Below are 27,073 nucleotides of genomic sequence, written 5' to 3' on the forward strand. Positions count from 1 at the left end.
TCAGAACCCTATGTTCCAAGCCACACAGGTACCTTATGTTGTGGTGACTGCAATCCTTTCCCTGGGAATAAAAAGTATTTTCTTTCCTTGGAAGAACTGAAATAAATGAAAGGCATATCATTATGGGGCTTGATTCACTAAAAACAGCAGGAAAATGGAGTGAAAAGAACGCCAGCTTTGGAATGTGGGATACTCAAAATCACGAAGTTTTAGCTCCTTCATGAGTGACGCATCTTTACGAGTTTTACTTTGTGCCTCCTCAGGCTTAAACCTTTCTTTTGGTTTCCCTTAATCATTCTGCAAGGAGCTGAAGAGCATTTTATCAATGAAAGAGACAAGTTAAAGTTATAAAAATATGGGATGCTAGCTAGCGACATCAGGACACAACTGTTAAACTGAAATCTGCGTTTCTGAGTTTAAAAGAAATGAATCTCTAAAGCTGAAATTTCAAATGCCAGTGATCCTCTCAAAGATGTTTGAGGAAAAGGAAATTTTTGAGGGCAATGCCTTAACTCACACTAAGTAAAACGCTGAGTATTCTCTTTATGAGGCTGGCCCTCCAAAGGGGGAACTTTTGGGAAGAGTTCTGATCTAGGGGAACTACTCCCTAGCTGTTCAGTTCTTTTCACTACCAGTAAAAGATTCCCAGACTACTGTCAACACACTAATCCCCATTCTAGCCAAGAATTAAAAATCGACAAAGGCCGAATCAATATAATCCTTTTCCCCCAATAGGAACACATGCCACACCTTCTATCACAAAGTTACAGTCCTTTTCTTTATTGGATTTCCAAATTTTAAAAAGTGAAAAGTAAAGCAATCATTAAGTGGTTCAGATAAAAGAAAAGCATCTTTACCTGAGTTACCCATCAGGCCTACTGTGACCTGCCCTAGCTCCTCCCAGAACAAGTTTCTGGGTATCTGAACAACGGTTTACATACTGCCTCCACTGAAAGTCACCTCTACCATATGGGTCAACTGTTACCTATTATATGTACACAGTCCACAGCTCGAGCTCTCACTGGCGCAGAATTCTCCACAGAGCACGTTCTTTGGGACCCAATGAGGGAGGAGTTTCTAGCAAGGCTTTTTTCAGATTCAAGGGGGTTTTTCACTAATGTGAGTTCCCCGGTGTACCATGAGAGCTGTTCATTGACAGAAGTTTTTCTCATTCAGAGACCCTGGAAGGTCTTTCCTCAGATTGGGTTTCTTTGGTGCAAACCCAAGGCGGCTCTCCAACTCATGTTTTTGCCACATTCAAGACAAATATACACGTTTTCACCAGTAGGGCTTCTCTGAAGAGTAAGAAAGTCGTAAGAAGCCTTTTACACACTTGCTGGGGTTTCTCCCCATTGTGGGCTTTCTGATGTCCAGTGTGACGTGCATACTGTCCGAAGCTCTGTTGACACTGAGGGCATTTAAGAAGTCCTCTGGTGTGAATTCTCTCGGGATGAGGAGGGCTTGAGCACTGCTAGAAAGCTCTCCCACACTCACTGCATCTGTAAGGTTTCTTACCTGTAGGAATCCCCTTGTGGGTGATCAGATACAAGCTTGGACTAAAGGTTTTTCCCAAGCCTCAGGGCATCTGTTCAGGTTTCTCACTGAAGTGACTGATTTAAGTGTTCTGTGAGGGTCACTCTCTGGGCAAACCATTTCTCGACTTCCCACAGCTGTATTCTCTGGTCCCCACGGAAGTCTGAGCTCTGAGGAAAGTCTGAGATTTGCCCAGAGCTCTTTACTGGGTCCTCTGACATGTTTTAAGTACATTTCTTAGGGTGTTCTAACTTCTGGTCTGTTCAAGACATTTGTGAGGCTTCTGATGCATGGGGAGGACTGAGCTCAAGACCCTTCTCGCCCATATTACAGAGATATGGTTTCTCACCGAGATGGATTGTCTGATGTTGAAGAAGGGCTGAGCTCTGGTGGAAGCTTTTATCACACACACTGTATTTGTAATGCAGCTCCTCGGTCTGCGTTCTCATTTTCTGTTGGGCAACAAAGTCCATGCCCAGGAGGAAGCCGCTCTCGCACGCAGACCACTGATGTGGTTTCTCTTCCATGTGAATTCTTTGATGCACAATGAGGTCTGAGCTACAGCTGAAACTTTTCTCATATTCAAGGCATTTAAAAGTGTGAGTGTGAGTTGCCTGATGCCTGATTAGGTTGGCACTCCGGGTAAAACTTCTCATACATTCCAAGCATTTATACGGCTTCTCACCTGTATGGACTCTCTGGTGTACGATAAGGTCGGATTTCTGGCCAAAGCATTTCTCACAGGCACCACACTTATAGGGCTTCTCCCCAGTATGAACTCTTTTATGAACAATGAAGGCTGAACGGTGTCGGTAACTTTTCTCACACTTATTACATTTGTAGGGCCTTTCGCCAGTATGAGTTCTCTGGTGGCTAATAAGATCTGATTTCCCACTAAAAGCTTTTTCACACTCCAGACACTTAAACGGTTTCTCCCCTGTGTGAGTTCTTCGGTGCCTTATGAGGTTTGTGCTTCGACTGAAGCATTTATCACACTCACTACACAGATACGGTTTCTCGCCTGTATGGCTTCGCTGGTGGACAAGCAGATCAGAGCTCTGACCGAAATTCTTGCCACAAATATCGCATGTATAGAATTTTTTACCTGCATGTGTTCTCTGGTGTCCCGAAAGGGCCAGGTGGTGCCAAAAGCTCTTCTCACATTTGCTACATTTATAAGGTTTCTCGTAATTGTGGATCCTCTGGTGTGAAGTAAGATCTGAGCTTTGGACAAAGGTTTTCTCACACATATCACATCTATAAGGTTTCTCCCCAGTGTGGGATCTCTCACACATAATAAGAGCTAAGTTCTCACAGAAGTTTTGCTCACATGCAAGGCACTGGTATATCTGATCATCTATTTGAGTAATCTCATGCACATGAATAAAAATCTTTCTACCCTTCTGAGGGCATCCATGATAGATTTTCCTCTTCTGAGTTCTCTGATTATATCTCTCTTCTGAAGTGAACATTTTCTATGGCTCTCTCCTAGGGAGTTTTCCACTGGTCTTCTTGACCCATTGTGTTCTTCATAGTTGTTTTCTTGGTAAGAACTTGAAAGACACATCTGTCGTAGGCCTTTCAGTCAGGAGCAGCTCGTCTGTAAACGTTTCCAGCATCATATATGCTGATTCCTTACTTGGTATTTCCAACCCTGTGAGACAAAGAAGTATGATTTATACTCCTGTAACTAAGAAAAGAATGCTCAAAGTTAAAATTACTGCAGGGAAGACAGAAATTCTCCATCAGACTCCATACGTGCACTACTTTTGACAGGGGTTGAAACCAATTAGTTTTCCTCTTTTCTAATAGTAAACTAGTTAGCAACACATGGGAAAAAGACCAGGAAGAGTTATTTCTTTTATGAATGAGCCCGGGTGATCTCAAAACCAGGGCTCTTCCTCTTTCCCTGGCTTCAACTGAGTAATCAAGGCAGGCCTCATAGTTAGTAGGCTTGCTCAAGAGGAAAACCGCCCTCAAGGAACCCTGGAGAAGGCAGCCTTCTCCTCGGAAGGTTTAGAAGGAAAACGGTAATGGTATTAGAATTCCCATGGGGAGAGAGAAGGGCTTCTGTGGCTCCATCATCCTGGCTGTGTGATGTTGGGCAAGTTATTCAACAACTCTTCCCCACCTCGTTTGCTCCTCCGTAAAATGGGATTTATAACAGAAATTATTTCACATTGTTGACCTGAACAGTAAGTTCAGCGCCCTGCATCTCGCAGTAAGTACACGGGGTTAGCTCGCGCGCTATTATGATAAAGTTCTGATCACGTGAGCACAAACCCTCCTCAAAAAGAAAAATTCTGACGACTACAATGAAAGCCGGGCTTCAAACCGCTTTTATACCAGGCTTTTCTTTATACAGTGAAGAGATGTGGGAGAATTTCTCTCCTGTCGAAGGCTTACACAAGTATTAAAGTCCCTGGGATTGAGCATCTTGAAGATATAAGGCCATCTACAGAGGAAGATCTTTCTAACTTAACCGGAATCAGCCCTCTCTGCTCAGGCAGCCCGTGCTCCTCTCCTCCTGGGGAAGCGAGGCAGTCATCTGCGAAAGAGTCGGAGACCAAGGAGAGCGAGGGGAGATACAGAGATCTTCCAACTGAGGACCTATTTCCACGGAGCTACTCCAGTAGATGAACTAAAGGCGTCAACAGAAATATGGAAAAGCGGGCGGATGCCGTACACTGGGCTGACTCGAGAGCACAGCACGCGGCGTGAAGTGGGCCTTCCATTTATTAATCGCTCACAATACACCGAAGAAGAAACATCAGAAACGAAAGGAAGAAAAACACCGTTTTCTGTGTCCTTCGTGCTTACTCTTCAATGATCATTTCCATGTCTGACCCTCTCTTCACACATTCAAAGCCCTTCCCTGCATTTAAGGAGTAAAAGCTGATGATGGTGCTTCCCATGCTACTGTGGAAATTTAAGCAAACCAAGAACAAAAGAACACAACACACACACTCAAAACAAAAACATGAACCACCACTTCTCGTGCTCCCGCCACATCAACCAGCTTCTTGTGTGTGTGGTCAGGCACTCTTTCCTTCAGAGGGTCAGTCGTTCTGGATGACGGACTGCCTCTGCTCAGTCTGAGGACAAGCCTTCTGTCAGTGTCCTCGGTTCCATCCCTTTCCTCCAAGAGGACGTCACCCAGCAATTCTACCCTCCCGGTCCCGCGCCCGTTCTTTTCTTCCGGATCACACTAACCAGCAAACTGGCTGTTTCCGCTCTCCTGAAGCAAGAGTACAACCAACGTGAAAACCTCTCTTGCCTGCCTCACCCTCGGGCTGTCACCCCACTTCTCTGTTCCTTTTACAGCAAAATTCCTCAAAATAAATAAATCTGCTCATTGTCTCCGACTCTTGCCTTCTAAGGTTTCCAGAACATCCTCCAACCTCACAATCGTCCTCACCACTCTGCCAAAACTGCTCCTGTTGGAAAGCCCCTAAGCCACCTGCCTCCTGCTTTCCGCTCGGACCCCCTCCCTGCTCTTCTGCTGAGCGCACGCCACTTGCCCTGGCCTCCCTGCTGCTGCTCACACCGGCCGGCTCACCCCCACTTCGGGATCTTTGTACGTGCTGCCTCTCCTGGCTAAGGCACTGTCCCCTCTAGATTTCCAAGGTTCCCTCCCTTGCCTTCCTCAAATCTTTGTCTGGCCATCCTACCTGACGCTGCATCCCAGCTGACCCAACCTACAACACTCCCGTCCTTCCCTGTTTTATTTTTTTCCATAGCACGTCAGCTCCTACAGGGCCGGGATTTTTGTTCATTTCATTTGCAGTTTCCCTAGAACCTGACACACAGTAGGTGCTCAACGCTAGAATGGAAGTCCTTATATGGCATCTATGGACTCCTAAATAACCTAGGAAAACTGTGAAATTGCCTGCAAATGTTATTTGCAGGTCTGTGTACATTCTTCTAGGGACAGAGTCCACTGTTCTCCAACTGTGAGTGTAGGCCTCTAGGTCTCTGTGTATTCATGTGCAAGCTAACACTATGAGAATGAACTGGACATGACCCTTGTAAGTGTGATGGACCACAACTCAAAACAAAGCAGCTATCCAAGCAGCATAAGCAACGGCCACCTGAATTCAGTGGAAACAATGAGCCAAAAGGAACCAGAAGATGGATGACTTTCTGTTTCACCAATCTGCTGACTGGCTTTCCAATTTCCATTCAGCAATTTGTAAACTCTCCATGTGTAAGGCACAGAGACAGTTGTTCTAATAAAAAAAAAAGTTATTTGTAAGTATCAAAAGAAATCCCAAGGCTCCAAGTGTCAACTCAACCATGTTCTCATGTTTTGGTTTTAGGGAATGAGAAAAAACTGGATGGGGTCGGAGTAGTTTGAGTCAAGGCATAGACCATCTACAAGAAATGTAATGCTAAAACCACTAAGGAGGGACAAAAATGAGAGAAAATGGGATATACCACTGGAAGAGGAGTAAAGTCCACAGCTCTGAGAAGGGGAAGCAGGTGAGCTAAACAAAAATGACTCATGTTTATGTTAAATACAGTAACTCTACACGCTAGATTTCAAATATTTGATCACACCACCATGATTGATAAAACTACTAAAGAAATTGCATTTTGGGGTCCAAATTACAAGTTCCAGGTGACTCTTGTAGTATCATACAAGAATCCCTTGCCCTCCAAGATCATTTCTCTCTGTTCATTTGATCACGGATACCCTAGGAAGTAAGTGTACACACCTGAGCTGCCAGTGGACCCCTGCTCCCCAGTGAAGCCTCTTAAACATGAGCACATTTCTGTCCTCATGATACCAGAGAGTGAACACTATTCTATGTATTTATCAAGATGCTGGGTCTCCAAGTTCGCCTTGCTGACTCACGTGTCTAGTTCTCAGGGGTTGCCTGCCATGGCGGGCACCCACAGAACACACACCTTGATTACTGAGGAACCATGGGTCTCTGGACCAAGAGTCATTCAAAAGCTACTAACAAAAAAAAGAAAACAAAAAACTGACAACTGTTAAAACAACAGATGATGTACTAAGTACCAAAGTACATTCTGCGGCTATCACAATCAGCCCCCAAAGCCTACAGTGTCATGAAGAACCCAGCAGCGCTTCGAACTCAGTGCCCTGCGTCTGCTCTCGCCTTACTTCCAGTCAAACAGGAGGTGAGCAAAGCAGCTGCCTGCAGCTGAAATCCAGACCAACTCCGCCACTCCTCTGCCCGATCTCAGTTCTGGGCAAATCCATCCTCTCCTAAACCGTAGAGTCACCCTGTAATCTTCTTGCTCACTTGCCACTTGAGCCATCCCCAAATTCATTCATTCATTCATTCATTCTCAAAACCAGAATGCAACCACCTCTCACGGTGTCTCCTGCTGCAACCCTGGTCTGGATCACACTCATTCTCACTTGCATGATAATAAAACCTTCCTAACTGGTTCCCACCAGTTAAGGGCTGAGTGGGTTCTCCTCCAATCTGTATGCTGAAGCCTTAACCCCCACAATCTTGGGATGTTACTGTATTTGGAAACAGGATGATTATTTTTTAAAAATATTTCTTAAGTAATCTCTACACCCAACGTGGGGCTCGAACTCACAACCCTGAGATCCAGAGTCACATGTACTACTGACTGAGCCAGCTGAGACCTCTGAAGACAGGACCTTTATTTTTATTTTTGGAGACAGGACCTTTAAAGGGTATAGTTGTCTAATCCAATCCAATGTGAATGGTCTTGTCCTGAGATCAGGACACAGGTATCAGGGATGGCATGCAGGGGGAAGACCACATGACGACAGAAAGTGGCCATCTGCAAGCCAAGGAGAGATCTCAGAAGAAATCAAACCTGACACTCTGATCTTGAACTTGCAGCCTCCAGGACTGTGAGGAAATAAATCGGCTGTTTAGAGCGCTCAGTCTGTGGCGTTTCACCACGGCAGCCCCAGCACCACTGCCATCCTCCAGTCACCACCCTCTTTACACTCAAACCCTCCACTCTGCTGCCAGTGAACTCCAGTTAAAGTAGGAGAATAGGTTCTCCTCTGCTCCCTTCGGTGGCTTCCCCTCCTCCCTCGCCACCAGGTCCTCACGATGGCCCCAAGACACAAGGGCTGCTCTGCCACCCTGACCGCTGTGCCTCTCATTCACTCTTTCACTGTTCTCCCCGCTCGCTGCGAGGACAGACCCACAATGGCCTTTTGGCTGTCCTTGTTCAAACACTCCCCTTAGGGCCTTTGCCCGTCCTTTCTGGAGTCCCCAGCTTTCTTCCTCCAGGGAAGTGCACAGTTATCTCTTAATTCCCTCAACTATTTCTTCCAAGGTCACTTCTCAAGGACACCTCTCCAGACCACCGGATTCAGAACTGACCTGCCCCCACACCTCAGTGGTCCCTAGCTGGCTCTTCTGCTCGGTTTCCTCCACAGCATTTACTACCTTCTGATACACAGAATAATTTGTTTATTGCCTGAAACACTGCAAGGATGTGTATCTGTTTTGTGTGCTGCTCTTTCTTTAGTACACAGGGCAGCACCAGGCACACAGTTGGTGCTTAATAACCACCTGCTGACTGCACCAGTTGGTTCTTGTCATTCCACTTGCGTCCCTACGATACAGGAAAAGGACCGGATGCCAAAGGCACGGGAGCTGCTCAGTAGCCACTGGCTCGGGTATAGTCGAGGAGACGGAGGGCACAGCTCTGAAGGCCAGAGGAACTGTAGCTTACCCAGAAGCTAACTGGAAGGAACACAGCCTTGACTTCCTGGTCCTAAGAATTTGGTTTCTCAAGGAAGAGCGAGTTCTGTAAGACACAAGAATAAGAAAAGGATAAATAGTTTCACAGGAGCAGATTTAGCCCCAGGTCGTTTCCCCTAAAGAACCTGAAAATGGGTAAACTATTTTCCTTAAAAGAGCAGTTGGGTTTTCTTATATAATCCCTCAAATTCAATTCTAAGGAGGGTGACCGTAGTCTTAAACCTTCCCATAGAACTCTCCAGAAAAGGGCGAACAAAGAACTTCAACGCCATCCGCACCACCTATAGCTTCTCGGGGACCGTAACAACATGGAAGGCAGCGCCACAGTCCTAACTCTCAGGGGAGCCTGCACAGGCCGGGGCGTCCCTCTCCCCGCGGGAGCCCGGGCCGCTCTCGCCTGCGGGGCCGTCGCGGCCACAGAACGCACCTGCGCGCTCAGACCCGCGGCTCGACCGTCGGCAACGGCCCTTGGCTGGAGCGCGCGCAGGGATCGCGTTTCCGGTTATTCACCATCTACGACGCCCGACGGCCGAGGGGACCTCTGCTTCCGCGCCAACAGTTCGGGAGGCGGCCAACGAGGGGCGTAAAGGCGGTTCGCGCACTCAGACTTGTCCGCCCGTTCGTTCCCGCAGCAGCGTGAACCTGCCTTTTCCAGGTCGCCGAGCCTTCCGTTCCCTCAAGGCCCTTTTCTGCTACGGACGATCCGAAGCGAGAGGAGCTGCTCAGCCCCAGACAGCGCGCGGGGACACGTGGCGGGGGCCTCCCGCGCAGCCGCAGGGCCAAGCGGCCGTGGTTCCCGGCCCTGGCGCCAGAGCCAGGCGCAGCAGCCACGGGCCATTCTCGGGCTCCCTCACGGGACACCTGGGACACCTGCACAGAACCTAGGGCGGGCTGCTTGAGGACGCTGACAAGTAAACTGCGCGCAGGCCAAGAAGACCAGAATTCAAAGCCCAACGCGAGCGGCGGTGAGGGGCTGCCCCGTGCTTGCTCAGGACGGCGCCCGCCGGACCGCCGCACGGCCTGGAACGAGGAAGTCAGGAACACTAAAGCTTCATTCAACGGGGATTTTTCCAGAAAACCTGTGAGCTTCCCTGGCAATGATTTAAACCTGACTTCAGTGCATAGAAAATGGACTCAAAGATGGAAGAACAAACTCCCTCTGGAAGAGGGACAGGGGACACGGTCAGAGAACAGTTCGGAAGCGGGTAATGACGGCTGCAGCAGTCCGCGCTCCCGGCCCAGCCTGGAAAAGCTGTGAGAACAGGAGCAACACAGCACAGCACAGACCCCAGCGGGCCGGCTCTCGCCGCGGGCTCTGCGGGCTACGACTGAGAGCAAGAACCTGAAAACGGGGGACAGAGGAGGGCTTGAGGCACACCAAACCAACCTAGAGTGTCTGCCAGAAAGAGAAAACCCACTCTGAGTCCCAAAACGTGTTTAAAGTTCTGAGCCGAGCAGGACATCCGAAGGGTCTTAACTCACACAGACTTACAGGCAGTCCTGGAGTGGCAATTCCTCAGGAAAGACAGTAAAAAGGAAGGAAGAGGAGGAACGCTTTGGACTGCACAGTGAAGGAGAAAAGGAGGAGAGAGAAATTTAAGGTCCTTTAAGATGAAGGGAAACTTTTTTTTTTAGAAAAAAGGAAAATAAAAAAGGCACAATCCTTGTCCCCACTATCTTAAAAAACATGCCATCTAGTTAAAAAAGAGAAAACAAAAAATCCACAAGACTTTACCAAGGTGTCACCGAATTAGCAGTCTTATTAAACATGTTATGTTCTGATAAAACGGACACAATCCAACTGAACACCGGGAGGAGGAGAGAGAACAACTGAAATAACCGCATCAGCCATTAATGGCAGCAGGGGCTAAGGGATACCACTAAAAACTGAACACCAGACAACTGCTGAGTAAGAAAATGGGACTAAGGCATTACAAAAGATCTATGCTCAAAGGTAGTCATGGTAACAAAAATCAAACATTCTAAAAAAGTTTTTAATGAAAGAGCAATGAAAACACAAGTAGCTGAATAAACAGGACAAATAAAATAACATGATCTATTGAGATAAAACGTATCAAGCGTATCAATTACATGGGAATGGGTTTGGCTCACCTATTCAAATTTTTCTCACTCAGGCTCACAAAGTAGGACCCAACTATATGCTAAATACAAGAGACACTTAAAGATTCAGAGAGACTCAAACTAAAGGGAAGGAAAAAGGAATACAGGCAAATAGAAATAAAAGGTCTTATATTTAAGATATCAGGAAGAGAAGAATTCAGCCTGAAAAACATTAAACATGATAAAGGACATTTTTTAATGTTGAAAGCCATTATCATAATATAGTAACGGTCATGATTTTAAACCAAACCACACAGCACTCACCCTTACAAAGCAAAAGCTACAATAGATAATAAGAAATACAGACAAAAACATTAATAATAAAACATACCACTATCAGTAGAAAGACCTATAAAATATAAGAAAAATAAGTAATGATACAGAAAACCTAGAGAATCTAACCAGTAAATCTTATGATAGCTACTGAAACTTACAACCTAATAATAGGAAGTGAACGTTCTTCTCAAGCACACATGAATCAGTCACAGAATTGTCATATGTTATGGCATAGAAACAGCATCAGTAAATTCCATAAAGTGACATGAAACTAAAAATTCATTAGAATACCAAATTAAAAAAGCTCCACCTAAATGGGGAAAATAAAACAACTCTTTAGCAAATGGGGAAATGAAACAAAATTTCTAAATATTGATAATTACAACTATTACTGATTATAATCTATGGAATAAACTTAAAGCAGTGATCAAGACTATTCATGGTCTTAAATGATTTTATATCAATAAAAAGAATTTATATCAATAAAAAATTTATATCAATAAAAAGAATAAAAGGAATTAAATGAACAAACTAGATTCTCAGATCAAGGAGCTAAGAAAAAGGTACACCAAAAGAAATTAAGGAAGAAAATGAAAGTAAAAATGGAAATCAGTGAACTAAAGAGAAAACAACCTAATTATAAACCAAAATTCTACTTATTTGGAAAAACTTAAAGAAGTGATACACTACTAGCTAACTTAGTGAGAAAGACAAAGTACAAATTTACAAAAAAGAAAAGGATAAATAAGACATATAAAAAGCCCTACATACAGATAACACATCACTTTGCAGATATCTATACAAATAAATGTGATAACCTATGAACTGTGTTTTTTACCAGACTGTGTTTTTTACCAAAATCACCCCATCCGAGACAGAAAGTTTTAAAACACTAATATGCACAGAATAAACAGAAAGTTGTTAAGGAATCAGCCCACAAAAAGCACTGGATCTAGATCATTTCATAAGGGTATTCTAATAAACTTACAAAGACCAAATAAACCCAGTGCTTCAAAAATGTTTTCCAGAGCACTAAAAATGAAGAAAAACTTCTAGTCTTTTGTGAAATAGTTTAAAGTTGATAACTAAACCTGATGAAGAGTATAAAAATGTTTATAGCCCAGTATTAGTGTGAAAAATACTAATAAAAATCTAAAAGCACATTAAAAAAGTGATGTACCATGACAAAGTAAAAGTTATTCACAGAATGCAAGATCTTTCAATATTAGACAATCCATTAATATAAGATCACATATTAACAGATCTATGTGGAGAAGAATCATAATTATCTTTATAGATGCTGAAGGACCTCACAATAGAAATCAACATCCATTCCTGAGGAAAATAGTCAAGAAAATAGGAATTAATGAATTCTTCCTTTCAAATGATAAAATATATCCTTCAGTCTAAGAGCCAGTACCTAAGTGAGAAAAACTAGTCATTTCTGATAAGATCAGGAACAAGTCAAGAATGACCCAATGACCCCTATCTCTTGTTATTAAACTCTGAACTGAAGTATTAAGCAATGCAATTAGAAAATAAAAATCAATTAGCACTGTAGGAATAGAAAAGAAAGAAAATTATATTTCTTTGGATATAGGAGGGTACAATTAGGAAACCCTACAGAGAATCAACATTAAAACTGACTCAAAGAAATTCAGTAAGGGAGCAGGATATAAAACTTACATACAGAAATGAATAGCCCTTTTCTGTACACAAATAACAACCAACTATAGTATAGATGGAGAACACTCCTGTACAACAAAAAATATGAAATACTTAAAGATACATTAAACAATAATTATGTAAATTATGTATGTGATTATGTAAAATGAAGAAGAGGAAAACTTCCAGACACTACTGAAAGACAGGCCTCTAGCCTGTTTATTTATAAAGTATTACTGAAACAAGGTAACTCTTATTCATGAATGTATGGCTCATGGCTTCTTTCTCACATGGCAGAGTTAAATAGTTGAACAGAGATCATATGGCCCCCAAAGCCTAAAGTATGTACTTTCTGATCCTTCAGAGAAAAATCAACAATTCCTGAGCTACAGTTATTACTCAAATTCACTTGGAAAAAACAGCATGCAAGAGAAGAAAGGAAACAATGGAAAGAGAGATTTAGGGGTGACTAATAACCCTCTATGACATTAAAATATGCTATAAAACCTCTAATATTAAGGGACGCCTGGGTGGCTCAGTTGGTCGTGATCCCGGCGTCCTGGGATAGTGTCCCACATCGGGCTCCTTGCTCCACGGGGAGCCTGCTTCTCCCTCTGACTCTGCCTGCCACTCTGTCTGCCTGTGCTCGCTCTCGCTCGCTCTCTCTCTGACTAAATAAATTAAAAAAAAAAAAAAATCTTAAAAAAAAAAACAAACCTCTAATATTAAAAAAATGTGGTCCTGGTACATGAATACATAAAAAGATAAGTGGAATAGAATAGAAAAACCAGAAACAGATACAAACACGTACAGAAATTGAGTATATAGTAAGAGTGATGTCTCAAATCCCCCAGAAAAAAATGAACTTTTTAATAAATGATGTTAGAACATCAGGATAGTAACATGAAAACTGATACAATTTGATCTATACCCCATACCATATACTAAAATCAACTCCACATTGATCAAAGAACTGATTACAAACTGAAACCATATGGTATGAATGAATATACAAATAATATCAGCGTACAGAAAGGTTTTTTGGCTTATGACAAAAGATTGGCTATTTGACTAAAAAACATTTTATGTCTAAAAAGAAAAGAACAGGGGCGCCTGGGTGGCTCAGTGGGTTAAAGCCTCTGCCTTCAGCTCAGGTCATGATCCCAGGGTCCTGCGATCGAGCCCCGCATCGGGATCTCTGCTCAGCGGGGAGCCTGCTTCCTCCTCTCTCTCTGCCTGCCTCTCTGCCTCCTTGTGATCTCTGTCTGTCAAGTCAATAAAATCTAAAAAAAAAAATCTTTAAAAAAAAAAAAAAGAAAAGAAAAGAACAAAGTCAAAAGTCAATGGACAAACTGAAAAAAATTTGTAACATATATTTGAGATAAAGAAATAATATATCTACTATAAAAAGAGCTTTTAAAAACGGAGAGAAAACACCAAAAACCTGAGAAAAATAGGCAAAAGACAATACACAAAGATTAAAAAATGTTCCTTAAGCATATAAAAAGATGTCCAATCTCACTCATATTTAGAAAAATTCAAATTAAAAGTACACGAAGTAACTAGGAAGAGAGGAACTTCATCAACTTGATAAAGAATACAAGAAAACTACAGCAAATGTTATACTTAATGGTAACTAGAAGCTTCCTAGCTAAGACGAGGAACAAGGTAAACATATCCCTTTCTACCACTCCTTTTCGATGTCATGCTGGAAGTCTTAGATAACACCATTAAGGAAAGAGGAGGAAATGTAAACTACAAAGAATGGAGAAAAAAATAAAGAACTGTCTTTGCTTACAGATCACATAGATTGTCAGTGTAGAAAATACAAAATTATCAACCAAAAAAGGGGGAACTAATAAACCAGTTATAGCAAGCATGTAGGATACAAAGTTAATATATAAACGGCAATCATCTTCTTCTGTACCAGCAATAAAGGACTGGAATTTCAAGCTAAAAACAATACCATTAGCACTTCTGCAAAATGAAAGTGAAATACTTAGATATAAATCTAACAAGATCTACATGAAAAAAACAAAGAACTCTGATGAAAGAAATAAAAAAGAACTAAATAAATGAACAGAGAGTCTATATTCACAGAAAGGCATACTCTATATTGTCAGGATGACAATTCCTCCTACCTTGGATCTATTGACCAAACTCAATTCCAATCAAAACTCCTGTAGGATATTTTACTGATATTAACACACTGACTCTAAAGTTTGTATGGAGAGCAAAGGACCCAGAATAGCCAGCACAATATTGAACGAGAACAAAACTGGGAGGACCGACATTACTCAACTTTAAGACTTACTACAATGCTACAGTAACCCAGTGTGGTAGTAAAAGAATAAACAAGTAAGTAGAACAGAGTCCACAAATAGACTCACATAAATACAGCCAACTGATCTTTTGACAAAGGAGCAAAGGCAATACAATGCAGAGTCTTTTCAACAAATGGTACTGGAACAACTGGATAGCCACATGCAAAAATATAAAATAAACAAAGACTTTATATCTTTCACAAAAATTAACTCGATATGGACCACAGATTTAAGTATAAAACACAAAGCTATAAAACTCCTACAAGATAACATGGGGGTAAAATAAAGACAGTGATGACTTCTTAGATATAAAGCCAAAGGCAGGCATGATCTATAAAAGAAGTAACAATCTGGATTTTATTAAAGTTAAAAACTTCTGGGGTCCTAGGATCAAACCCCTAGTTGGGTTCCCAGCTTAGCAGGGAGTCTGCTTCTTCCTCTCCCTCTGCCCCCCCCCCATTTGTGTGCAAGCTCTCTCTCAAATAAATACATAAAATCTTAAAAAAAAAAAAATTGACCAAAATCCAATACACTAACAATACTAAATTCTAATAAGGATATGAAGCAATGGGAATGCTTACTCATAGCTGGTGGGAATGCAAAATGGTACAGCCACCTTGGAAAGCAGTTTGGTGGTTTCTCACAAAATTAAACTTACTCTTACCATATAATCTAGCAACTGTGCTCCTTGTACTTACCCAAAGGAACTGAAAATGTATGTCCAGGGGCACCTGGGTAGCTCAGTCATTAAGTGTCTGCTTTCAGCTCAGGTCATGATCCCAGGGTTCTGGGATCGAGCCCCACATCGGGCTCCCTGCTCCACGGGAAGCCTGCTTCTCCCTCTCCCACTCCCCCTGCTTGCATTCCCTCTCTCTCTGTCTCTCTCCGTCAAATAAACAAATAAAATCTTAAAATAAAAAAAAAGAAATATATGTCCACACAAAAACCTGCACAAGGATGTTTATAGCAGCTCTATTCATAATTGCCAAGACTTGAAAGCAACTAACATGGCCTTCAGTCAATGAAAAGATAAACAAACTGTGCTACATCCAGGCACTAGAATCTTGCTCAGTGCTGTTAAAATGGACATGTGCTATCTAGCCATGGAAAGACATGGAGAAACTTCATAGCATTTTGGTAAGTGAAAGAAACCAGCCTGAAAAGGCCACAAACTGTCCAATTCCAAGTACATGACATTCTAGAAGAGGCAACTATGAAATCAGTGAGAAAGATCAGTTGTCAGGGGATGGGGGCAGAAGGATGAATAATGAAGTACAGAGGATTTTCAGAGCAGTGAGACTGCCCTGTATGACATGATAAATGGTGACATACATCATTATACATTTGTCAAAACCCACAGAATGTAAAAAACAAAGAATGAACACTAAAGTAAATCATGGCCTTCGGGTGGCAATGATATCTCAATGTAGATTCACCAACTGTAATAAACATAGCACGCTGGGCTGAGATGTTGATAGCTGGGGAGGCTGGGGTGGGTGGGTGAGGGGTGGCAGAGCACATACAGCAACACTATGTACTCGACTCAATTTTGCTGTGAACCTAAAACTACTCTAAATAACAGTCTATTTTTAAAAATGAAATAGTTGAAAAGGGCATGTGAAATACCGTTTCTCACCTATCAAGCTGGCATACGTTGAAAAGTATGAGAACACATTTTGTTGTCAAAACCATGGGGAAACAGACACTCTCATATGTTGCTAGAGGAAAAGCCAATTAGTACAACTCTCTGGAGAGGAATCGGACATTTAATAAAACTAGATATGCATTTATATCTGACTCAGAATCCTACTTCTAGAAATTTACTGTGAAGATATACCTCCAACAATATAAAAATTTAAAGTATAAAGTTATTCGCTGTAGCAATGTTTTACTTTAAAAATATTTAAAACTTAAATGTGTGCCCATATGTAAGAAAGTGGTTGGACAGACTTGGTATATGCACATATAATGGAGAACTATGAAGCTGTTAAAGAATGAAGAAAACTTTTATGAATTGATGTGGAGTGATTTTCAGGACATATTGTAAATTTTATAAAACAATGGTATAAAAAAGTATCTACATTTTGTGCAAGAATGAAGTAGAAATAAAAAACTACACATGTCGGGCTCTCTGCTGAGAGAGCTTCCCCCTCTCTCTCTCTGCCTGCCTCTCCATCTACTTGTGATTTCTCTCTGTCAAATAAATAAATAAAATCTTAAAAAAAAAAAAAAAAACTACACATGTATCTGTGGGAGCTTGTGTGGCATGTTTCAGCTCAGGTCATGATGTCAGGGTCATGAGACAGAGGCCCGTATTGGGCTTCATGCTGAGTGTGGAGTCCGCTTGGGGTTCTCTCTCTTTCTCTCCTTCTGCCCTTTCCTCTGAGTGCTCTCTCTAAAAAGGTAAAAGAAACTAATGAACGTCATCATCATCACAAAGTAGGTGAAATGGGAATAAAAGGACAGGAAAAGAGAATTGATGTACACAGGTGCAGGGAGGGAGTCACCCCTCTAGGACTATACATTTTTGTAACACACACATTTTTGCTTTTAGAACTGTTACATTTCACATATTCAATAACTAAATAGACAAGATACTAGAGAGAAATGTTAAAAAGCAATACAAACAAAACCAAATCTGTTTCAAATGAATAACACCCGGAAGGGGGAAAAAACCAACAAACTCAAATAGTACTTAAATACAGTATTAGGACTACAAAAACTCAAGCTAAAGATAAAAAGAACTATGAACAATCACTGAATTCTCATTAGAAGCAGTGGTGGTAAAGATAAACTACTTAGGGGCGCCTGGGTGGCTCAGTGGGTTGGCGCCTCTGCCTTCGGCTCAGGTCATGGTCCCAGGGTCCTGGGATGGAGCCCCGCATCAGGCTCTCTGCTCAGCAGGGAGCCTGCTTCCTCTCTCTGCCTGCTTCTCTGCCTACTTGTGATCTCCGTCTGTCAAATAAATAAATAAAATCTTTAAAAAAAAAAAAGATAAACTACTTAATGTACACCCTAGGACTACACAAGTAAGTAAATATACTAGGAGTAAAATGGCACACAGATTTCTCACTGTCGGAGAAGGGAGTTATAAACATAGAAAAGGGAATGGCAAGAATGAACTCTGTAGTGTTTAACTGGAATTAGAAGTATCTGTATGAGGCCACGGTTTTACAGTATATATAGAAAAAACAAATGCATGTATGTGTCAAAGTGTGTTTTTATTTTTCCAGTAAGGTCTGCTGAAAGGTCGTAAGAAGAATGAAATCCTAGCAGTAACGAGCATACCACACACTCAGGTCTTGGTCTCTAAACACTATTCTCCACTGAAAGCTATCAGGGCTCCTAGGAGAAATGGCTGATTCAGGGTTTAGAAAGTACAATATGATCCCAGAACATTTTGTTGTGCCAGAGGATAACAAGTGCTCAAAAAGGAGTGACAATGTGCCAAGGACCCAGAAGTCAGGCCGAAGGGGCTGCTACATTACAGATCTGGAACAAACAGAGTATCAAGATAAATAGTAACTGTAATAAGTTAATAACACAGTAAGAATCCATGAATCTATACCGATCAAAAAAAAAAAATGAATAAAGATGGAGAAGGAAGTTTTTCTTCTATTAAAAAAGTCAACAATAAAATGTAGAAGAAATGATGGAATTTTAAAAAATCACCATGTCCAATCAAAAGAAGAATATTTGTTTCAGGTAAAAATCTAGTGGGTGAGAAGTTTATGAGATCAGGATATTTACAGAGTCTGAAAATATCTCCCTACTAAATATTTAATAATTAGAGACAAGAAGACTAACTTCACAGTACAGAAACCTGGAAGTTGGGACGCCTGGGTGGCTCAGTCAGGTAAGCGGCTGCCTTCGGCTCAGGTCATAATCCCAGGGTCCTGGGATCGAGTCCCGCACCAGGCTCCTTGCTTGGTGGGGAGCCTGCTTCTCTCTCTCCCTTTGCCTGCCACTTTGCCTGCATGTGCTCTCTATCTCTCTGTCAAATAAATAAATAAATAAAAATCTTAAAACAAACAAACCAAAAAAACCTGGAAGTCATCACCTTAACCAAGTGATCAAAGTTACCATTACCAGTGACATGATGTTAATTTGCCTAACAGAATGTAAAGAATAGGACAGTACATCACCTCTGTGCCATCTTGCCAAAAATGTATAACCTGAACCTAATTACGAGGAAACATCAGGCAAACCCAAATTGAGGGAAATTCTGCTAAATACACGGTCTAACCTCTTAAAGGGGTAAAATAAAAAGTCAATGGGGCGCCTGGGTGGCTCAGCCTATTAAGCATCTGCCTTCGGCTCATGCCGTGGTACCAACGGTCCTCAGATAGAGTTACACATCAGGCTCCCTGCTCAGTGGGAAGTCTGCTTCTCTTTCCCTCTGCCTCTCTCCCTGCTTGTGCCCTCTCTCTTGCAAATAAATGATTTTTTAAAAGATTTTTATTTATTTATTTGACAGAGAGAGAAAAATCCCAAGTAGGCAGAGAGGCAGGCAGAGAGAGAGGGGGAAGCAGGCGCCCCGCCAAGCAGGAAGCCCGATGCGGGGCTCGGTCTCAGGATCCTGAGATCATGACCTGAGCTGAAGGCAAAGGCTTAACCCACTGAGCCACCCAGGTACCCCTCAAATAAATAAATCTTTAAAAAAGGGGGGGGGGGGGGCCCTGGGGGGCTCAGTGGGTTAAGCCGCTGCCTTTGGCTTGGGTCATGATCTCAGGGTCCTGGGATCAAATCCCACATCAGGCTCTCTGCTCAGCAGGGAGCCTGCTTCGTTCTCTCTCTCTCTGCCTGCCTCTCTACTTGTGACCTCTCTCGGTCAAATAAATAAATAAATTAAAAAAAAAAAAGTCAGGGTTATGAAAGACAAAGTCTGAGGATATATATTCCACGAAGAAGAAAACAAGACATTTAAATGAAATGGGGAATATGGATTGATGTTGGCCAACAAAAATCGGTTTTTTCCTTTTCTTTTCTGAAAAGGACACTTGTGAAAGAACTGGCTCAATCTGAATTAGATAATAGTATTATATGAGTGTTAATTTCCTGACTTTGATAGCTATAATAAGAGAACTGCCTTGTTTTTAGAATATAAACTGTGGTGTATTTTAAGACAGGCATTCTTAATTGGTGTTCTAGGAAGAATGAAGCCCTATAGAAAATGATTTAAGTAACTATTTTTTCAATTCTTCCAAGAATGGTATGTAGCTAGGAGCAGTGTACCTGCATAGGAGAGAAGTTAATTCATTACATACTTCAGGACTTTAGGGCTTAATTCTCTTAAGGCTTTAGGACTTAGTATGTCGTAAGACTTTAGGGCTTAGTTCTCTCATAGTCTGAGAAGAATCATATCTATAACCTGCTCTCAAAAGGTTCAGAGGAAAACGTGTATACGCATAGGTATGTGTATACAGAGATACACAGAATCATAAAGCGAATATAGTAAAACGTTAACATTTAGAACCATGGGCAAAGGGTATTGAATATCCCTTGTACTATTCTGCAACTTCTTCCTAAGTCTGAAATTATTTCAAAAATAAAAGCTATTTTAGTTTCTTTTTAAAGAGCATGGTAGCTGAGAGTCGATATATTATGCTAGTTAAAACTAAATGTTCAAATTCTAGAATCAGATTATGGTTCAAATTCCCACTATGCTCCTCGGTAACTGTAAGAACTTGGGTAAATTACTTAACTTCCTTCAGCTTCAATTTCCCCTTTGAAAAAATAGGTAAGATACTATTACATGCCTCATGGAGCTGCCACAAGAACTTAGATGTCACCACCAAAGGACTCAGCTCAGTGCCTATGTCTCAACACTCAATAAATGATAGGTTCTATTGTTTTCTGAATTCCTTCTTCACACACACAGAAGCCCTGTTTATCGAGTCCCTCCTCTGCACCTACCTCTTCGTTAAAGCCTTGTTCAAAATCCATAAAAAATAATCAACTAAATCATAAACAATGTGATTACTCAGCCAGTTAATGATGAATGAATATGGAGATTATGCAAAAACTAGAAAAACATTTATGGAGAAACAGGAGGAGGAAAAGGAAGAAGTCAGAATCACACTTAAGTGAAAATATGCAGGCATATGGACAAATAGCAAGTATAAGCTGGTGGGTTTATGAAAGCTTTGTCTTTTAAAATGTGTGTTACCGCTCAGGTCAAAAGGAAAGCAGCATGGAAATTAAGGATTCTGAGATTGATCAGAGCTTGGTAAATGAAATCACAGTACTCTCTAAAGTCATCAGCTCAGGGTATCATATTTGCCCTCAGGAGCCAAAAAATTGTGGGGCACCAAGAAGAAAAAAATTAAACAATTTAGGAAATGATTTTCTTATCCTAAGTCTTTTAGATGTCAGCACCAAGAATAGACAAGAGTCTGGTTGTCAAATCTTAAAGTAGACTGTGACACTTCCCCAGTTCAAGATATTGTAACTGTTTCCTATCAGACTCAGAATAAAACCCAGTTCTCACTGTTTCATATAATGTGGCACCTCCACCTATCTTTAGCCTCACGAGCCACCTCAGAACTTTTGCACTTGATCCTTCTGCCTGGAATGTTCTTCTTTATTCGATCCAAGTTTCTGCCTTAAAATTAATTCCTCAGGGTGCCTGGGTGGCTCAGTGGGTTAAGCCTCTGCCTTCAGCTCAGGTCATGAACTCAGGGTCCTGGGATCAAGCCCCGCATTAGGCTCTCTGCTCAGTGGGGAGCCTGCTTCCCTTCCTATCCCTCTGTCTGCCTGTGATCTCTGTCAAATAAATAAATTAAAAAAAAAATAATTCCTCAAAAGGAGGCACACCCTGACTACTTAATGTAAAACAGCTGTGCCCTCTTATCCTATTGCATTTCTCTTCATAGCTTCTCACCCTCCAACATTGTGGCATATATTTTATATCTATTAATTTGTTTCTCTCTCCTACTAGAATATAACTTCCATTATTAGGACTTACTCTTTTGTTCACTGCAATATCCCTAGACTCTAGAATATGTTTGTTGAATGAACGAAGAATAAGAATAAATACCGCAGCAAAATAAAGGACCACCATACTCCTTAGAGCCTCCCATAGCAATGCAACAATTAGGCCAGTAGCCCTGGCTGGTCCCCCAGAGGACCCTCCTCTAACAGGTTTCTCCTACCTCATCTTAGGAAGAGACTGCTTCTCTCTTCCACGGCTAGGGTCAGAGTGTGCAGAATAAGCAAGCACAAGCAGAGAAGCTGAGTATAGAACTTCAAAGCTCAAGTTTATTCCTATAGTTAAAGGGTGTATGGGACCAGGAAAGTCAATAAAGCACTAATTTAAAAAATAGCTAATGCTTACTGTGTCAGACCTGAGGTGAGGCATTACCTCATTTACCTTTCATTGACTGCATGGATTACCTCCTTGAGTCTTCCCAAGAACTTTGTAAAATAGTATTAATACCAATATTTGCACTAACAGAAAACCTGATGCTTATGGCAATTAAATAATTACCCAAGAACTCGCAGCTAGTAAGTAGCACAGCCAAAATTTAAATTTCAATTTCCTAACTACAGAGCCTAAGCAGTGGGCATACTGCCTTTTTCTGGATGCAACTCAATCAAGAAGCAATTATTACAAGCCTATGTGACTATGTATGTTGGAAAGGAGTAGAAAATACACTCACATTGGTAGAATAGGATCCAGTTTTATCACTCTGCTATCTCAATAGGTAAGAAAGAATCAATTCCTTTTTCATTTTATCTTCTCCCAATCCTTCTGGTCCTCCCCCAGTACTCCCTCCCCTCACCTGCTCCAAAATCCACTTTATATGGAAACATACAGCCTGGTATGCCACTTACCATAACAATGAAGACTCAAGGCTGTCTTCCTTTTGGCCTCAAAAGGTCTCAAGTCCATGAGTATTCATAACACTCAATTCTTCCCTTTCCTAGAGGAAAAATCAGTAATGTCGAAATCTATAATTTTTTTAATGAAATTTTTATTTTTTCTGGAGCTGGACGTCTAAATGTTGGTCCCATTTACTCCCCAGTCTGGTTGGCGTCCTTCAAGCACATCTTCCCTCTTCCTACATTTGCTTAGGTACTGTTTCTCCTGCAAGAAGTAGCAGCTACCGGGAGCCACCACTTCCTTCCCAACCAGCACTAGACAAAACATCAAGAATCCTTCTGGATAATGACTAACTTCAATTTCTTAAGAAAGCCCTGAGTCCTGTTTTACTTGTTTAGACTTTTCTTCCTGCTGATTGTTTTTTGTTTGCATTATCGCAACTTCTAAGGTCAAGGACCCATTCTTCTACCACTATACACCCCAAGACGGAGTTGGTAAGCGCGTACAGTACAATATTATATATAATGCAGTTTTCTAAACCATAGTTATGAATTGATTAACAATCTTCTGTATATAGATTTGAGTACGACATAATTAATTTCTGTCTTAAAGATGGGGGGGGGGGGCTTCATTCAATGTCCTTGGGTTTTCCCCATTATGAGTGATATGGATCGCTTAGAAAAGTGCCGGGTAATGTTTACTATTATTCTCTCCGAGAACAGCCGTACTGAGCTGCTCTTCTTTCAACTTTTCATTGACTGCCTCCCGGTGCGCCGTCAGGGGGGTCGCGGACCCCGCTCGGCGGCGAGCGCCAGGGGCTTCTGTGCCCTTGTGCAGGCCGGGGGGCCAGGAAGAGCGGGGGGGGGGGTGTTGGTTCTGGTGCCGCCGCGCCCCTCCTCCTTCCCCTCCCCCGGGCCCCGCGGCCGCGGCCGCGCCCCTCCCAGGCCCCGCGGGCCGCGCTTACCCCGGCGGCCGCCGGCACCGCCCCTCCGCCTGGGACCGCACTTCCGGTTAGTCTCGGGACACTCGGGTTTGGGTTTTCCGGCGGCCGCAGGCTTCGCGGCGGTGGACCTCAGGGCCCACCTTCGGGAAAAAAAGGAAAGCAAACCTGGGGGGCCGACGAGAGCCAGGAGCTCTCCCTTTGCGCGGCTCGGGAGGGGAGTTGGGGCCAGGCCGCCCAGGGAGCGCTTTAAGGGCCGACAAGGCCGGCTGCGCGAGTCCTTTCAGCCAGGCTGGGAAGCGGCCGGCGCAGCCCCGCCTCCGCGAGTCACATGACCACCCCTGCTTCGCAGGCTGGGGCGCCCCGCCCCCGGCCTCTGGGCCAATGGAGGCTGAGCCCTTGTGACGGGGTGGGGCCCTGGGGCGCCTGCGCTCCTGGCCTCCGGCGTTGCGGGGCGGGGCGGAGCGGGCGGGGGACGGGGGAGTCTGCGGGGTCCTGGGCTGAGGGTTGGACTCCACTGGCACTTGGTCTGAGAAGAAACAACGTTGTTTAGATGACAGGGTCTGACTCTGCTCTTTCCTCAAAGCCGTTAAAGGAGGAGTAGAGTCAGAAGTCGCCTCACGAAGACGAGTGCCGACCCTGAGGAAACACCCCGAAGGATCCGGGGGAAGTGGAGGATCCCGAAGCGCAGCGGAAGCGCTCGGTCACGATGTGGCCCGCGAGACGGATGGGATGCTTTACCCGGGGTGGTGGTGGCCGAGTGTAGACGGAGGCAGCTGCCGCGGAGGCTACGACTGCTGTGACACCGCGAGGGTCCCCAGTCCCGATTTCGGGCGGGAGTCCACGAAGAGTAATCACTGTTTGGGTTGGAGCAGAAATGGGATTCCCTTCAGAGTCAAGTATCTGTGGAGATCTGTTTAACCTGCTCAGTTGTTCAGTGAACAAAAGTTTTTAAAAAGCCCTCAGACAGCGAAGAGGAAGGATGAATACTAAGAAAGTAAAGGACCAAAGCCTCGGAAACGCAGCCAGGGACTTCGATTGTGAGCCAAGTACTGGGGATGGGAGCCGTGAGACCTGATCTGGGTTTCACCAGTCAGGCCTTCAGGGTTAACCAATCATGTTTCTAATTATGGAATTCTCCAGGGGAGCTGCAGTTTATTTTCGATTCCTATATTTTTAAGAGATTTTCATGTATTTAGCGTGCAAGAAGGAAAACGGGCAGAGAGAGACAGTCTCCAGCGTCTCGCACTGAGAGGGAGCCCAACATGGGGAGGGGGGGTAGAGGGTGTTTGATCTAAGGACCCTGAGATCATGACCTGAGAGGAAATCAGTAGTGGGTCTCTTAACGTTCTGAGCCACGCAGGCGCCCCACAGTTTCATATTTGTTTTTAATGAAAGCGAAATAAAGCCAAAGCACTCTATTCAGAGTCTTCTTAATATTTGAAATAATAATTTTTAAATTGTGTATCTGGTATGTTCCAGACCCTGTTCTAAACACTTTACGTATGTTATCTCATTACCTTGTAAGACAAATTCTGATATGTATTATGTTTAAGGAGGGAACTGGTGTATACAGAGATTAAATGACTTGCCCAAGATGACCCATTTACTAACTGGTGAAGCTCAAAGATGAACAGTCTGATACAGAACCTGTGCTTGCAATCAGTATCCTTGTATGGCTACCTCAGTAATGGTGAGTGTATTATGGGACAGTACTGGGGTAAGAGTCAAGCATATGGTTCTGATCCCTGTGATGAAGTTCTAGAACCTAGGTGAGGGTCGGTGGGCTGAGGTCCGGAGCCGATGACCAAGAAAGAATTCTTGAGACATCTTTGGTGCAAAATGGTGGTTTATTAAAGCACGGGACAGGACCCGTGGGCAGGAAAAGCTGCTGCCCCAGGTTGTGAGGGATGGCAGGTTATGTACCCAGCTGTTGGGGGAAGGTGAAGGGAAGGGAGGTTTCAATGGAGTTTTCATATGCTAAAGAGGACCTACAAGGTGCCTGGATGTCCGAGGCCTACTGGAGGCCTTGCCCTGCGGCTTAATCAATGTTGTCTTTTGACCAACCATTAACATTAAGATAGTTGTAGACTTTTTGGTGGGAGGTCACAATCCTGCTATCAATCGTCTTTGTTAGTGAGATTTAGGACATTTGTAAGCCGAGAGAGACTCCTGTCTAGCAAGATTGTGAACTCTGCAAGTTACTATTTGCTTATTGTTCATGGCAGTCAGGGCTGCCTGAGGGATGCTACACATAGGACTGAGGGGGAGCGGATGGAGAGTAGGGTGAGGGGGGTGCAAGGCGCCAGCTTTTGCTTTGTCTTCAGCCAGCCTCGTGCTCCCTCATCACCTGCACAGCATGTAGGAAGGTCTCAGTAGGTGGTGAAATCTTCAGCCCTTTCTTTCAAGAGACATTGCCCAGACAGAATGCTCATTTTATTTATTGCTTCATTCACTCAACAAATATTTATGGAGCACTGCCAGTTCGTGAGAATCCATATTGGATATTAGGAATTTAAAGACAGGTAAGACTCAGACTCATTCCTCTAATGGCTCACACCCTAGCATGGAGACAGCAGGTGCCACGAGTGGTATCATAGAGGTAGAAGTTACATATTATAGTCTGGGAGCATAGAGAAGGAGTGCATAACTAAGAATTCATTTGAGAAAAGTTCAAAAAACACTCTGGAGGTGATGGAATTTGAGATGAAGCTTAAAAGACTAGATGCAATGAATTGAAGATGGGACTGGAATGGAAGATGGGAAAAAGATTCTTGGATGTGATTTCAATTAATGGACCTTGTAGGAAATGGAAGCCATTCATAAGATAGCTAAATTATCTCCAGACTTAAAATTATTTTGAAAGTTTTTATTTTTATTATGTATTTATTCAGAAGATGAGTTTATTTTAAAATATAGAGAGAAACAAAACAGGAAACATGGAGACAAGGATAAAGAATAAGAAGGAGCTGCCAGAAAATTATGAGGAAAATGAACAAACAAAAATAGGCCAGGACAACCAAGGGAGGAGAGTTTCAAGTAAAAGGTTGATGATAGCAGTGTCATATATTATAGAGGTCAGTTGGGAATTTCTATGTTCTAGGCATGTTATAAGCTCCTTATATGTACTAACTCAATCATCCAAGAACCCTTTGCTGTTTAATCCTCTCAACAACCCCATCTTATGGATGAGGGAAATGAAGTAGAAGGAAATGAAGTGTTTTGTGCAAGATCACGCTGCTGGTAAGTGGCAGAATGGGGATTTAACCCCTGGAAGTCTGATTTTCTGAGTCTGTGCTTGTTACCACCACCTTATACTCCCCTTCTGAAGAGGATTTGTGGAGTTTAGGAATCAAGTTTTTCATCTTTAATAGGGGCAGTTTCTGTGGAGTGTGGTAGAAAGGGAAGGAGGGGACACAAGCTGTATCGTATTGATGAAGTCCCAGAACCTAAGTCAGGTTCAGTGTGAAAGACCCTAGAGGACCCGCACCCAAGGACGCACTCACAGACCACTGGATGCAATAAGCAAGAGGATTTTATTCGGGCATGCTCGGACTCCCAGGGACACTTGACCATGAAATCCGCGAGGGATGGGTCAGTGTCTGAGAGCCCCGATCTGTTTCGGGAGTCCCTTAATATAGAATTTTACAGTCCATTA

General features: G+C 42.9%; 1 protein-coding gene and 1 long non-coding RNA gene across 6 annotated transcripts in view; one reads left to right on the forward strand and one right to left on the reverse strand.

The window, feature by feature from the left end:
• Positions 1 to 764: 764 nt before the first annotated feature.
• Positions 765 to 23,738, reverse strand: ZNF322 (zinc finger protein 322). Of its 3 annotated transcripts, none has more exons than XM_059399610.1 (4): positions 23,584 to 23,738; positions 22,487 to 22,575; positions 8,236 to 8,310; positions 765 to 3,187 (listed from the first exon to the last, which is right to left on the reverse strand). In XM_059399610.1, exon 4 carries the CDS (start codon positions 3,003 to 3,005, stop codon positions 1,797 to 1,799), a length of 1,209 nt encoding a protein of 402 aa, XP_059255593.1. In that variant the 5' UTR covers positions 3,006 to 3,187; positions 8,236 to 8,310; positions 22,487 to 22,575; positions 23,584 to 23,738; the 3' UTR covers positions 765 to 1,796. The 3 variants fall into 3 exon arrangements, with proteins under 3 accessions (XP_059255593.1, XP_059255590.1, XP_059255591.1); XM_059399607.1 differs by having other exon boundaries at positions 23,440 to 23,738; XM_059399608.1 differs by lacking the exon at positions 8,236 to 8,310 and having other exon boundaries at positions 23,440 to 23,738.
• A 169-nt stretch (positions 23,739 to 23,907) lies between these two features.
• LOC132017675 (uncharacterized) overlaps positions 23,908 to 27,073 on the forward strand; it is a 6,347-nt gene continuing 3,181 nt past the window's right edge. For 2 of the 3 annotated variants that reach the window (XR_009404361.1, XR_009404363.1), the window contains exons 1-3: positions 23,908 to 24,455; positions 24,972 to 25,080; positions 26,562 to 26,658. This is a non-coding gene — a long non-coding RNA (uncharacterized LOC132017675). Of the gene's footprint in view, positions 24,456 to 24,971; positions 25,109 to 26,561; positions 26,659 to 27,073 lie in introns of all 3 variants that reach the window. The other variant, XR_009404362.1, reaches the window with a different exon arrangement.

This window comes from Mustela nigripes, chromosome 5 (assembly GCF_022355385.1).
Source record: "Mustela nigripes isolate SB6536 chromosome 5, MUSNIG.SB6536, whole genome shotgun sequence".
Classification (NCBI taxonomy): Eukaryota; Metazoa; Chordata; class Mammalia; order Carnivora; family Mustelidae; genus Mustela; species Mustela nigripes.

Excerpts from the sequence above, each read along its gene's own strand:
- ZNF322 (XM_059399610.1), bottom strand. The coding sequence starts at position 3,005 with ATGTTCACTTCAGAAGAGAGATATAATCAGAGAACTCAGAAGAGGAAA.